This window comes from Citrus sinensis, chromosome 7 (assembly GCF_022201045.2).
Source record: "Citrus sinensis cultivar Valencia sweet orange chromosome 7, DVS_A1.0, whole genome shotgun sequence".
In the NCBI taxonomy this organism is placed as follows: domain Eukaryota; kingdom Viridiplantae; phylum Streptophyta; class Magnoliopsida; order Sapindales; family Rutaceae; genus Citrus; species Citrus sinensis.
In genome coordinates, this window is record NC_068562.1 from 11,346,746 (window position 1) to 11,360,721 (window position 13,976).

Sequence of the window (13,976 nt, forward strand, 5' to 3'; positions counted from 1 at the left end):
TGCCTATGGTCTTATGACTCTTTTTGTGCAAAGATCATATTTGGGCATAAGGCTCGTAATATTCAAAATAGCAAATAATTGATAAGAATATGATTGTTTAAAAAAAAATTACAAAAACCTCTAGGCGGAGGAGATTAGTTTTCTGGGAATTCGTTAGATTGGTGAAGTTATATAACTGCAACAATTTGCTATAGCTCGGAATGTTTTTGCCCTTCATTATGGCACTTGCCAATGCTCCAGGATATAGAAGAACCTTGGCTACAAATTCAGGGAAGACTTCACTTATAATCAACTGGAAGCATGTCACCTCTATAGGTGTTGTACATTTTCTACTTCTACATGGTATCCTGCAAAAGAAAACAATACAACATGTATTATACATGTATTTCAAAAGCATTTCTAATGCTATTAAGTTTAGCCAATAAAATCTCTACAAGACATCTGGGATTCCAACTCCTCATATATGAAATGAATGTCAAAAAGAAATGTGGGTTGATTCGGCTTTTATGTCTTATTAATAGAATTGAATAATGCTGCCATTGACAGTAAAATGAATTTCATGTGATAATTGAATCATAAAAGTGACGTAAATGATGACAAAATAATCACCATTATTATATAAAATGAGAAAATAATTATGGAAGAAACAGGAAGAATTACCTGAAAAGAGGGATTTGGAAGACAACGAAACAAAAATATAAAGAAGAAGCAATTGAAGATATAAAGGCTGCCCATTTCTTTGATGAACCCATCAACAACGGCTTGAAACTGTAAAATGCTGTGATGGAGGGAATTGAAAGTTGAAACTGTAAAATGCTGCAAGTTAGTTCATGGGGCCATCTTGATTGATTGATTGATTACATAGTAACTGATAAGTGTCCGTTTGATAGCCTAAGAAAAATAACTACGGTGACCATCACACATCCCATTTTGCTGACAATTTGTCTTAATTTTCATAGAAAGTCGTTGGGGGGAATTGTTGCTACTGATTTTCCAAAACTGGCATAATAATAGCAAATAAGTACAAAACGATTATGGAATGTTGCTAAATAATAACTTAAAAAAAAACTCTCAGAGGCAATTTAGCAAACATCTTTTGCGCCATGATTTTATTCCACTAATTTTGTAAATTTGCCCTCCCATTACAAATCTGAATAAGAATCCACTTTTGTAAAACGTGCACGTACTTGAACCCTTAACTTAAAAAATAACTATTTTATGCCGCAGAAGCACAAAAAAAATCTATTTGTTTTGTCCCTATTCACTTTTTCATTTGTTTTGTCCACTTCGAAATACTAAAGAGAAACCAAAAAAAAAATTAATAAATTTGATGCCTCGTTCGCCGAATATCTCAATTTTAAATAAAATGAGTGTCGTTTATCAAGAAAATAATAATAATAAGAAAATGAGTATCATGATCATGCGATAAAAAAATATTTATTCTAGTTTCCCACCCAGACCTTACAAAATATTTTTCAACCTCAAATAAATAAATAAATATTATCTGGTAATGATATGCCATTTACTTCCCCAACAATTTTGTCAATTTAAGAATTTGTTTTGGCCAAAATTCATAATTTTCTCCACATGATCTAAAAGCACCCAGAAATCTCCTAATCTTAACTACGGATCTTATTATGTCCATTGAAATCTAATATCGTAGACTCATTGGTGTAGCTGGAAAATCATATCAGTAGAGTAAAATTTATAAATAATCGAAGAAAAAGGTTCAGGTTCTTACTTCTCTATTTTCATAATCTTATTAGTTGTATCTATTTACATGTCGTGAGAAGATAGAGCATTAAGAAGATAGTCAAATCATAAAAATTAAAGGTATATGGTTATAAATATTTTCATTTTGCTTTTTAATAACAGTTTAATTTTGATCTTTTTAATGTTAGGTTGCACATTTAGACTGAATTAAATTAAGAGAAATTTAGATTCATCCACCTATTTTAATAGGTTCAATTGGATTTTGAACATCTATCAAACAACAGACTAATAAATTGCAAAGGAATGAGATTTGTGTATGTGATTTTAAAATAAAATTGGAATTTAAATTTATGTATTTAATTAATCCAACAAGACAAATTTGTAATTTCAGCTAACTAAATCGAATATGCTATCTGAAATTTTAGATCCAGTGGGGGCAGTTTATCACTTAAGACCCGTTTGAGGCAGCTGCGCTGCCACCGCGCAGTTGTCCCAAACGGGTCCTTAGTAGCGATGCTACTACTTATAGTCCATTCTTATTCAATTTTCAGATATTTTATATTATATGCAAATTAAATTTTATTCTAAAAGTGTTTGTAATTGTTTAACATTTTATTTCTGGATAATTTTAAGACATTAAAAAATATGAGAAGCATAATCAATTTTATCAAATAAAAAGGAGATTGGTCATTTTTTTATATATATAAAGAATGTGTTAAAATACTTTTGGTATTTAAGAAGTTACAATTTTTTTTTGGTTCATAAAAAAATCATTTTAAAGTTGTATTAAATAAAATTGAAGATTAACGAAACTGACGTCTGAATCTCGTATAAATTATGATAAGTTTATCTTCAGCATTAATGACATTGCAGGCGTGGCCAGCATCATCATCCTTTATCTCCAGCATCAAAATTCTAATAACGTCACCATCATAATTCCAAGGCTGTCAAACTAATCGTCTCAAAATGTCATTATAGCGTGCTGGCATCATCTTTACTTTCAGCATCAAAATTCTTCTATTAAATAACTCTTTTATTTTATACAATTCTTATCAGGTTATAAAATTCTTTTGCAATTTGAGTTCTTTTAGACTTTTAAAAATTTTATCTCACCTCTCTTTTAATAACAGTAATATATAATTATAATTTAATTATTTTTATTTTTAATTTATTAAACATCGGTCATTTACATTTAACTAAAAAAAACAAATCAGATCATCAGATAATTTTAATTCATTCTTATTAAGCTTATAGTATATTTTTCCCGATGATAATTCATTAAGCAAACCATAATGATCATCACACACTAAAGAACCAACCCATCTTTAAAACACAAGAATTTATTACGACTAATTATCCCAATAAAGTTCAATAAAAAAAAAAGGGATATTTTTATTATTTCTTTTTCTTTCTTGATTTTTAGTTTCTTGCCTCGTGAGCTCTTCCAAGAACCAACAGAAGCACTTATCTTAAAAAATTAAAAAAACAACCAAAGTACAAGAGAAAAAACAATAAAATAATTCACAGTCACATGTAACTTCACACATCCCAATACCATATGCGTCCAATAATTCATCTCTAATCGTTGCCCCTCTGTAACCACCAGTTTGTACTTGCATATATATATATATATATATATATACGTATACACTTCAGATACCAAGCTTTTAAAACCATAACCATCTATCTATATATGTATTTCCTCTGTAAAAATGTGGAGCAATCTTCATCTTGATGTTCTAGCCAACATCTTCTCCTTCCTTTCTCCAGACTCCTTGGCACGTGCCAAGTCAGTCTGCATCCATTGGCACACGTGTGCCAAGCTTTACCACCTTCACTCGGTGTCTCAACACCGGCGGCCTGCGTGGTTCCTGGCTTTGCCTACACGTAACCGTGGCCTGTGTTGCTATGTTCACAACCCGGTTGCCGACAAGTGGCACGTGTTATCCCTCGACTTCTTGCCGGATCCGGTCCGACCCGTTTCCTCAATTGGTAGCTTCCTCCTTTTGAGACCCATAAATTCTACAATTCTGCAATTAGTTTTGTGTAATCCTTTCACCAGGCAGTTTAGGTACCTCCCATTGTTGAATATCTCCAGGACTAATCCGGCTGTGGGAATTGTGATGGAAGGCCCAGCCCAACACGGCCCATTTCCAAATTTTAGAATCTACGTGGCAGGAGGGATGTCGGACGAACCGCGAGGCGGTGCCACATATGAATCCATGGTTGAAATGTATGCCTCGAGGCACGACAAATGGCAAATAATAGGCTCCATGCCGGTAGAATTCGCGGTAAGGCTAACGGTTTGGACCCCTAACGAGAGTGTTTGCACCGGGGGAATGCTATATTGGATCACATCGGCCCGGGCCTATAGTGTTATGGGCTTCAATATCGAGTCGAACACGTGGCGAGAACTAAGTGTACCGATGGCGGACAGGTTAGAGTTCGCCACGTTGGTTACACGAAACCAGAAGGTGACACTCATCGGCGGCACGTGTGGTGGGGATGCTCGTGTGTGGGAGCTTAGTGAGGGGGGTGATGATGATATTTGGTGCTTAATTGAGAAGGTGCCGATTGAAATGGGGATGAGATTATCAGGGGGTAAGGCAAGTTGGGGTGGCACAAAGTGTGCAGCTGGGAATGGGGCAATTTGTTTGTATAGAGAAGTTGGGTTAGGAATGATTATTTGGAGAGAAGATGAAGATAAGAGGAAATGGGAATGGATTTGGGTTGGCGGGTGTTGTTTTACCGGGGGGAAGCAAGTTCAAAATGTGCCTATGAGAGGAGTGTTGCTTCATCCAAGCCTTGCCTGTGCATGTATTCTGAATAAGTAGATGACAAAAAAATGCAACTGGCCCAACTTGCGTATCTGTTACTATTTTATTTTTATTATCCCTTTTGGACCCAAATGCCCACTTGTTTCATTTGCCTTTTCCATTTTAAGATTTGGTAAAATGGTAAATCCGCAAAATGGTGAAAGTGAAGGTGGGACATGTATGGAATGCTTTTACACCAAGGTGAAGTGGCGAATTAATGCAAGACAATAATTACCACATGTCAGTGTGTAGAGCCGGGCCCGCGCTTGTGTGAAAAACGATAAATTAACAAAACGCTAGAAGAAGGGCTTGAACCTTCGACCTTGTGGTTAACAGCCACACGCTCTAACCAACTGAGCTACTCCAGCGCACGATGGTTATATAATTTTTTTAATTTTAGATTCTGAATATTGTTATAATTGATCCACTTAATCAAGATGTTTTGATCAACCATTGAGATCTTGTTCACATTAGCATGTGCCATATTTGAGAATCCGCACTTGATATATTTAAAATCAAATGTTTTGTTTAAGAAGACTATCAATAAATAATTAACAAAACTAAGAAAAACTTGAAATAAAACAAAGAAACTTTTAAAGTTTGAAACCTGAAAAGTGGAACATACCCACTATAGAAATTTGATTTGGATGGAAATGCTAAGAGGCTGTTTGGTATTGCTTTTTTATCTTTTGTGTGTTTCATTTTACAAATATAGAAAATAAGAAAACGAGTTCGGTGGGTGTTTGTACAATGATGTTTTCGTTTTTATTATAGAACAAAAACAACTTGTTTTCTGTATTTAACAAAGAAAAATGCAAAACAAATTTTTTTTTTACAATTATTGCAAAAATAAAGGTCCCACGTTTACTTTTTTATGAGATGTCAGCTAGTAGGCCTCTGTAAGTTATCTTTGATGTAATTTACAGCCAAGCAAATTTCACTCACTAACTCGCTTGGTCTTGCTACTTTGTTACTCATTTTTGTACTAAAAAAGTTTAATTTTAAGTCACAACAAGTATAATTTAGGAAAATCCTAACAAGCAACTTTGTAAATCAATTCAAATGAGTCCCATTTAAAAAAATAAAATTATTTATATAATAAAATAAAATAATAAATCTCATTTATCTTATATTTTAATAATTTTTCAAATACACTACCGAGCACATTTTTATTATTTTATTTTTCAAAGCTACATATAAAATAAGCAACAAGAGTTTTCAAATTTACCAGAAAACTAATTATATCTATATTACAAAATAAATACAAAACAACATTTAAAAAAAAAAAAAAACCAAACGCATCCTTAGTCTCCATTTTGCTTACACGTGCCAATCCGCAATTTTATTGGTCTGTCACTTTGGACTTCTGCACCGAACTCGTTGACGAGGTCTGTTTCAGCTGCATGTGGTTGACTAGTGACAACCAATAAGTTCATCTATCTAAGTTGTAGTAAATTTTCAAATTCTTCCCAGTCACCAAATCATTATTTTTAGTTGCAAACCTTTTACTAAAGGATAGAATATACTCTGAGAAAGTAAAGGCTTTGTGCCCAGTACTTCCACGACTCTTCTCTCTTCACTCTTCAGCATCCAGGCCATTAAGGTATGACCAACTTTGATGTTTGATCCTTGATCTAAGGTAACTTAATTTAATCTTTTTTCTTTTTCAGTAATTATGTAGTCCATGAGCTTAATTAATAAACTTGGTTTTTACCGTTTTTCTTTTCTCTTTTTGTGATTACGTTAAGACTAATGGTTTCATTTTCCCTTTAAAGATCATATAAGAACTTGAATGTGATTTGTTTGATTGTTTCTCAATGTTGATGATATTAATCTATAAGCTTACAAAAGACTGTATTCCTTTTTGTCATTGAATAATTTTGTGTGGAATGGAGATTGATACTTTTTTTTTCCCCCCGGGCAACTGGGTATTATTAATAGATCTTGAGTTCTGCAGAATCATCGCTTAAAAGGACTTTTATACAGTGCATTAATTTGTTGATTGATTTTTGTGTGGTGGCTTTCAGGATTGGTTTGTATTAAGATTCCTGGGAAGACAAATGATGGAGTTGTTAGGGTGTCCCGAGAATGGTATTTGGAGTGTTGTTGAGAGCTTTATTAGGATTGATTTCCATTATTATTTTACAATTTGGCGAAATTGGATTAGTGGTATTGCTGTTTAAGGTTTCTTCTATTGTTGAAAATAGACAATGGAATGTACATAAGATCAGAATTATGTTAAAAGGACTTTGATTATAATCATTTCATGGTGGATTAAGTGAGGGTTTATACTTTATATCTTAAGTTCTTGGGGTCACTTCAATCACTGGTTCAGGCACAACTGTTTTACTGGTCAAATTTGGAATTATATATAGCTAGTGACACAGTTCAAGTATTAATGGATGCCTTGCAAGTTGTTTCTGCGGCAACACAAATAGTTACAAGCATGGTAGGGGCTGTTCGTGCATTAGAACAAGCCTCTAGGAATCTCGATGAAGCTCCAAAGAGAATCCGAAGCCTAGAGGATTTTGTATGTGATCTTGAGAATTTGATGCGCCGGATTAAGCAAAAACATGTCTACAAGCTCCATAACCCCCAATTAGATCACCAACTTCAAAGTTTGAATTCGCTGATAGAACGGCTGCATCCAAAGATCAGGAAGGCAAGAAGGATGGTTTCGAAGAGTAAAATCAAGAACTTGGCTCATGTAGTGTGGACTTCTATGGCTGGTGACCCACTTAGGAAGCTACTGAACTCAATCAACGATGACTTGAATTGGTGGCTTGAATCTCAAATATTGGCGCAAAATGTTGAGAAGGTGATAGAATTAACAGCACAGGAAGTTCCAACTCGATTGAAAGTAAAGGCTGAACAAGGCTACCCTATTTCTAGTAAATCCAAGTTTTTGAGGAAATTGCTAGAACAGGAGGAAACTCATCAAGTCATTCTAATTGTTGGATTATCAGGCATTGGGAAGTCCTGTTTGGCTCGTCAAGTAGCATCTGATGCTCCAGAAAGATTTGTGGGTGGAGCAGTTGAACTTGGATTTGGGCAATGGTGCAGTCGAGCTGCTTGCAATGGAAGTAAGTCTGATTACCAGAAGCGCTTAGCTAGAAAAATTAGCAAATTCTTGGTGCAGATAGGGTTTTGGAAAAAGATTAAGGATGAGAATAGTGATCTTGAATATCTTTGTTGCTTGCTTCAAGAAGCCTTGTATGGAAAGAGCATACTGATACTACTTGATGATGTGTGGGAGCAGGACATAGTTGAGCGGTTTGCAAAGCTGTATGATAATGATTGCAAGTACTTAGTAACGACAAGAAATGAAGCTGTCTACGAAATAACAGAAGCTGAGAAGGTAGAGTTGAGCAAAGATGATATAATGGAGATAAGCAAATCAATCCTTCTCTACCATAGCCTCCTTGCTGAAGAAGAGCTACCGGTATGGACTGAGTCAATCTAATATTTCTTTTTTTCAAAAATCATTACATTGTAATGAAGCAACTACATCAACAATTTTTATTTATTTTATTTGATGAATCCAAACACATGAATTATGGCATGTACTCAACATAATTATAAGTACATGGCTTTTTTTTTTTGTATCCATGGGACATCGCAAATGTCTAGATGCCCTTAAACCCGAGGATTCATGAAAACCTTCCTATGGTGTTTCTCATGCAAGGGGTGATTGGTATCACCCAAGCATTCACTAGTGCAGATACAGGATATGTAGAGGTGTGCGGCTTTCTATTAGACAACTGCTCTGCAAATGACCTAAACTTTTGTGTCTGAACTATTATAAGAAAATCAAGCTACTTTTAGAGCCATCATTGGCAGTTTTGTGTGAGCCTAGATGTTTTAGCTTGATCCACTTAGTCTTGCAGCAAAAGGATATAATTCTGGAACTAATGAGACAAAAATCATATCTCTGGAAAGTTTCCACTTAATTTTTCTATCGTGAGAACTGTGTTGGCATATTAAGTAATTAGCATATAGTCAGGGAATACTATCAGCTTAGCCTCCTCAAAAATTAAGTTAATTGATTCCAGATATATGTAGAAGTCTTAAATGCTTGATTTGTATGTTTCCACACATCCTCTCATTGAGAAAATATATATGATGCTGCCTTCTAGAGATGGATGAAATATCACTTTTGTGTTTATCATAGATTGATATTACTCATACCCGTCCATTACATCACATCCACTTATCTACTTAGTTCACTTCCATTTTCCTACTTTTCTTTTTTCACTAATTACCTTCTGATATGTTGAGTTAATTTTTTCGTATAGGCTGCTGCTGAGAGCTTGCTAGAACGTTGTGGCCACCACCCTCTAACCGTAGCTGTTATGGGTAAGGCTCTCAGGAAAGAATTAAGATCTGAGAAATGGGAAAAGGCCATTACAGATTTATCGACCTTTGCCACATGTGCACCTGGTCCTGTCTCGTACGTAAATGAGAAAGAAGCTGAGAACACACTAACAATTTTTGGGTCATTTGAGTTCAGTCTTGAAGCAATGCCTAGAGACTCCAGAAGGCTTTTCATAGCCCTTGCTGCTCTTTCGTGGGCAGAGCCAGTACCAGAAGCTTGTTTGGAAGCAATATGGTCAATTCTTGTGCAGAAAAGCCTGTTTTCTCTGGCAGTGTGCAAGCTTGTTGAAGGATCCTTGCTTATGAAAGATGATACAGATCCCTTATACCAAGTACATGACATGGTATCTCTGTACCTTGATAGCAAGACAAATGATTCAATTCAGATGCTAATAAATGGGCTGAAAGCTGAAGAAATTGCATTTATATGCCCTTGGTTTCTTATTTTCGGAAAAGAAAATATCAAAAATATTGCTGAGGAAAAGGTAGAGTTTTCCCTCGGTGTTTCTGAAGAAAAGCTGGTGATTATCACCATAGAAGCTATTCTTCAGGCTCTTATGGCTAGCAAATCAATTTCTGAACTTGAAGTTAGCAGAATCTGCTTTAGTGGCATACTAGGACCTAGGATTGCGGATCTTATCTCTAGAGATTCACAGAGTCTAACTGTAGTTTCTGCAGAAGCCATCACGAATATATTCAGTAAGGGAGATTACTGCAGTTATATTCCATCCCTTGAAACTACTGGAGCGGTTGATAAGCTAGCAGGTCTACTACAAAAAAGTGAGGACCCAATGATTCAGACTGATATTTTAACTGTCCTCACAAAGCTGGCAGAGTTTGGAACTCCAGAGACAGTTGACAAGGTGCTTCAAAGCATACCCTTTGATAAGCTGGCCACGCTGCTCTCTTATGATGCCAAGGAGTGGCATGAGAACATGTTTACAATATTAATGTCTTTGGCCAAAGTTGGAAAGTCAAAAGCTGTTGAAAAAATGTTTGCTTTTGAGATTGACAAGAACCTTATAAAACTTCTTGAGAACGGTTCTGAAGTAGTACAACACCATGCGATTGTCACTTTGAAGGCATTCTATGAGTTGGCAGGCTCTCCTGCAAATGCTTCTCTTCGACCAGCTAATCTTAACCTTCTGCCATGGCAAGTCAGGCTTCGGTTGGAAAGATTTATTATTTCTGATCGAACTGTTCCCCCCTCGCCGAAATCACAAACCTTTGAAGATGTCATTCACAGGTTGTTAGATGGTGATAACAAGCAAGTACAGGGGGCAATGCAGGATCTCATACCATTCCTCGAGAAAGCAGGTGAGCTGAAGATCAGAGATATGATCATCAAAAGCCCCCTTATTGCAAAGTTATCGGAGCTTCTGCAATATGCGCACCCAGAACAAAATTCAGTGAGATCTGAATCTGCTTTTTTACTTACGAAGTTAGCTTGTGCAGGTGGAGAACCTTGCATAAAGAAGTTTCTAGAGTATGATATAATCCCTGAGCTTGTTAAGATGATGCAATGCTGTGTCCCAGAAATTCAGGATTCCGCCTATGCAGCATTGCACCAGATGTTTTGCAGCAATGGTGGACTACTTGTCTTGGATAAGATTTTTAGGATGGGTCTCATAGAAAGAATGGCTCAATCACTCGAAAGCAAGACAGTGAAGACTCGAGAAGTGAACATGCACTGCATTGTTGATATTGTAGAATTGGGAAAAAAAGCCTACCTAGAGAGGATGCTTTCATTGCAGGTAGTGGAGAAGCTTGTGAAAATAGAGAAGAACAGTGGGGGCTCAGGTGAAACTCTGGGTGAATTTCTCAAGGGGATAGATAAATGCAAGCACCTTTCAATGGCTGAGCGGAGAGTGATGAAGCAACAAGTGTTGCGTAAGGTAAGAACCACATTAAAAGGTCATAAGTTTGAAACACAGATTGTAGCTAAATTAGATTCTTTTCTGTCTGAGTCATCAAGAGGTTCCAGTAGTGGGAGTGGTAGTAGTAAACACCGAAAGTAAAAGGTGTTTGATAAAAGAACTGATCTTCTAGCTTGCTCTTCAGACTTCAGAGCCTGAGATCACTTGTTGTATTATATTGAAAATTATCTCAATTCAAAAATGAATCTCACTTTTTTGTCAAATTTTCTGCTGGATATAAAACTACAAACGCCATTGATATTTGCTCATGTATGATGTCTTCTCATACGACAGTCAAATTATCTGCACTATGATACTTCTCTCACAAACAACGATACAAAAGTAACGAAGATAATATTGATTTGAGGACTGAAATAAAAGAAGAGAGAGTTAAAAAGGTGCACGCGCACGCAAATGTATAATGAAGGGACATGTCAATCTCCCGTCATTTTGCTTGCTGCAAAATATCTTTGATTAACAGCTTGATGTTCAGGTAAGAAGATCCCCCTTCTTCTATTGCTGTCTTTGCCGTCTCCCCATACTCTCTAGCTCTTCTTCTCCTCTCATCTCTTTCTTCCCCTTCATCCATGAGCATGTTAATAGCCTTTTTGACATCTTCCTTCTTCACCGGCACCCCATTCCTCTCTTCATCGGCTAAACTTGGTGGACGTTCTGCCCCAATCGTCACACCAATCCTCAACACTTGCACAACCAACTTCTCATTGCAAAACTGATCTGCGAAAAATGGCCAGGTGACCATCGGCAAGCCATTTGAAACCGCTTCTAGCACTGAATTCCAGCCGCAATGTGTTAAGAACCCTCCAATTGCAGGGTGAGACAATATCACCACTTGAGGAGCCCAACCCCGGATCAAAAGTCCTCTCCCTTCAATCCTTTCCTCAAACTTTTCTGCCGAAAGCTTGATCTCCGGGTCTTATAACCCAGATGAATGGCTTCTTTGTTGCTTCTAAGCCTAAACCAAGCTCTATCAGCTGTCTGGTTGAACAATCACAAAGACTTCCAAGACAAACATAGACTGCAGAGCCTGGTTGCCATGAATCAAGCCACTTTAAGCAACCAGAGCCATCATTGGAAGTCTTGTCACCTCTCTCAAGTTTATCCATGTCTTCCTTGTTGCACAATGAAACAGGACCGACACACCAAACTTTTCCATCTCTTGCATTCTTGTATTCTTCAACATAAGCAGGCTCCAACTCTTCAAATGAATTCACAATGACCCCATAGGATGCCATTTCAGCTGCCAAAATTGGCTCACCAAAACTTTTCAGTTTCAGGATTTCGGGTAGCTGAGCTTTAGTTATTTCAACTCGATCAGGCAATCCAGGCACCAAAAAATATTCCGAATCAGAGGAAACACTCTCATGAGCCTTGGAAACACTCAAGCTGTGCAAACACAAAAGACAAAAGCAAGAAAAACCATGGAAAACAATCCTTGGAACATTGAACTTGCAGGCAGAAGAAACTGTCCAAGGCAAACACACGTCGGAGATTAAGCAGCCTGGCTTAGGTTGTATCTCCTTGAACAAAGTTTCCAACGGCAAACGCAGCATTTCAATTGCAGCGAAGAACTTGGGGAGCAAGGCCATCGAAGGAAGCTTGTCCCAACTCTCACAACCTTCAGGCAATCCTACTTCTTGACATGGAAAATAAAACTCAATGACTTGGATACGTAACCCAGATTGTATCCCACGTTCTATAACGTTTTGAAACCGGGCTGCATTCATTGGTGTGGTGACAATGGTTACAAGGGCGCCATGCTGTGCCAACAATCTTGCAATGTCTATCATGGGAATCATATGGCCCTGAGCAAGAAAAGGAAATAAGATGAAGTGAAGCTGGCTACCAGCTTGGGATGCCATGGCAGAGTTTCTCTTCCTAATGGGACTTTGCTGCTGGTGATGTTTGTAGAATCAATAATGCATTTGCTAGAGATGGTTTTTGACAGATAGGCATGGCAATAAGGGATGCCGTTGAGATTTTTGCACTGTATTCAAAGAAGGGACCTCATGCCCGTAAGGTACCACCACCATATGAAGTGTCATGTCACTCGTGTCGTTTCCCGAATTAAAGATTCTGAAAAACGTGGGCTCATTGGTTGAAACCCTTTTCCATTTTCGATATTCTCCATTGGAAAATGCTTCTCAGCGAGAATGCTGAGAGAATGCTGAGAGAATACCGAGAGAAACGGCATACAGTAATGCCGTTTCTCTCGGCTCCATCCCCCACAACGTGAACTGCTGCCCCTTTTGTTTTTTCTTGCTGCTTCTGCTTTTTCCACATTTTTTACTCTTTTTCCCCCACATTTGATTCTAGCTGTCGAAAAGCACTAATTGAGTTGAGATTTTTCTCTCATTTCACAAGTAGAGAGAACGGCATTAGGGCAGGAGTATTTGCTCATTCACGTGAAAAGGATTGAGTTGGGTTTTTTTTTTCTCATTTTAGAAGCAGGAAAACGGCATTAGCAGCCTAGCAGGAGTAGTTTATCACCAGCTTGAAGTAAAACACCCAGCTGGTAAAGAGTGATTTTTTATTTATTCTATTATTTTTTGTTATATGATAATGAAATTTTTATTTAGAAATTTTTATTTAGAAGTTTGATTTAGAAATTTTTATTTAGAAATCAAATAATGATAAATTTGATTTAGAAATTTTTAATATAAATGTTGTGTTTGATTTAGAAATCTTTTTATTTAGAAGTTTTTTAATTTAAATGATGGGTGGGATTTAAAAATTTTTAATTTAAATTTTGTTTCGATTTAAATTTTTTTAATTTAAATTTTGTGTTCGATTTATTATTTTTTTAATTTAAATTTTTAGAATATAATGGATTAAATTATTGGTGGATCAAAATTTTGTAAAAATTTATAATAATTTATTCTTAATATGAATATTAATTATTTTGTATATTTATATTTTTTAATTTCTAAAATCTCATATCACGTTTTAATTTTTTATATATTACAACAACCACTCCCGCAGTATGCTTTGCAACCACATTATCCTTCTCATTCGATGACGTACGAAGGATCTGGAAGTGAAAGTTTCTAACATTTGCTACATCAACAACGTAACGAAGACAACAATGAATGTGATTGATGTTTGACCTATATTTTGTTCCAACAAGTTTTTCTAGCAT

General features: G+C 36.3%; 2 protein-coding genes, 1 non-coding gene and 1 pseudogene across 4 annotated transcripts; 2 read left to right on the plus strand and 2 right to left on the minus strand.

Moving 5' to 3' along the window:
• The first annotated feature begins 3,313 nt into the window (after window positions 1–3,313).
• On the plus strand, window positions 3,314–4,583 carry LOC102608164 (hypothetical protein). The gene has a single exon (XM_006465298.4). It carries the CDS (start codon window positions 3,426–3,428, stop codon window positions 4,545–4,547), a length of 1,122 nt encoding a protein of 373 aa, XP_006465361.2. The 5' UTR covers window positions 3,314–3,425; the 3' UTR covers window positions 4,548–4,583.
• A 240-nt stretch (window positions 4,584–4,823) lies between these two features.
• On the minus strand, window positions 4,824–4,897 carry TRNAN-GUU (transfer RNA asparagine (anticodon GUU)). The gene has a single exon. It is a non-coding gene; the product is annotated as a tRNA-Asn (tRNA).
• A 1,071-nt stretch (window positions 4,898–5,968) lies between these two features.
• Window positions 5,969–11,043, plus strand: LOC102607575 (uncharacterized). Of its 2 annotated transcripts, none has more exons than XM_015530722.3 (3): window positions 5,969–6,132; window positions 6,557–7,971; window positions 8,825–11,043. In XM_015530722.3, exons 2-3 carry the CDS (start codon window positions 6,928–6,930, stop codon window positions 10,919–10,921), a joined length of 3,141 nt encoding a protein of 1,046 aa, XP_015386208.3. In that variant the 5' UTR covers window positions 5,969–6,132; window positions 6,557–6,927; the 3' UTR covers window positions 10,922–11,043. The 2 variants fall into 2 exon arrangements, with proteins under 2 accessions (XP_015386208.3, XP_024958180.2); XM_025102412.2 differs by having other exon boundaries at window positions 6,006–6,168.
• Window positions 11,044–11,186: 143 nt separating this feature from the next.
• LOC127898932 (UDP-glycosyltransferase 73C6-like) lies at window positions 11,187–12,996 on the minus strand (annotated as a pseudogene).
• Window positions 12,997–13,976: the final 980 nt, after the last annotated feature.

What these genes read in the sequence shown, in the direction of transcription:
- LOC102607575 (XM_015530722.3), top strand. Translation starts at nt 6,928, where the DNA reads ATGGATGCCTTGCAAGTTGTTTCTGCGGCAACACAAATAGTTACAAGC. An exon ending in TTGCTGAAGAAGAGCTACCG is followed by an intron (nt 7,972 to 8,824) that starts GTATGGACTGAG and finishes TTTTTCGTATAG; the next exon opens with GCTGCTGCTGAGAGCTTGCT.
- LOC102608164 (XM_006465298.4), top strand. Translation starts at nt 3,426, where the DNA reads ATGTGGAGCAATCTTCATCTTGATGTTCTAGCCAACATCTTCTCCTTC.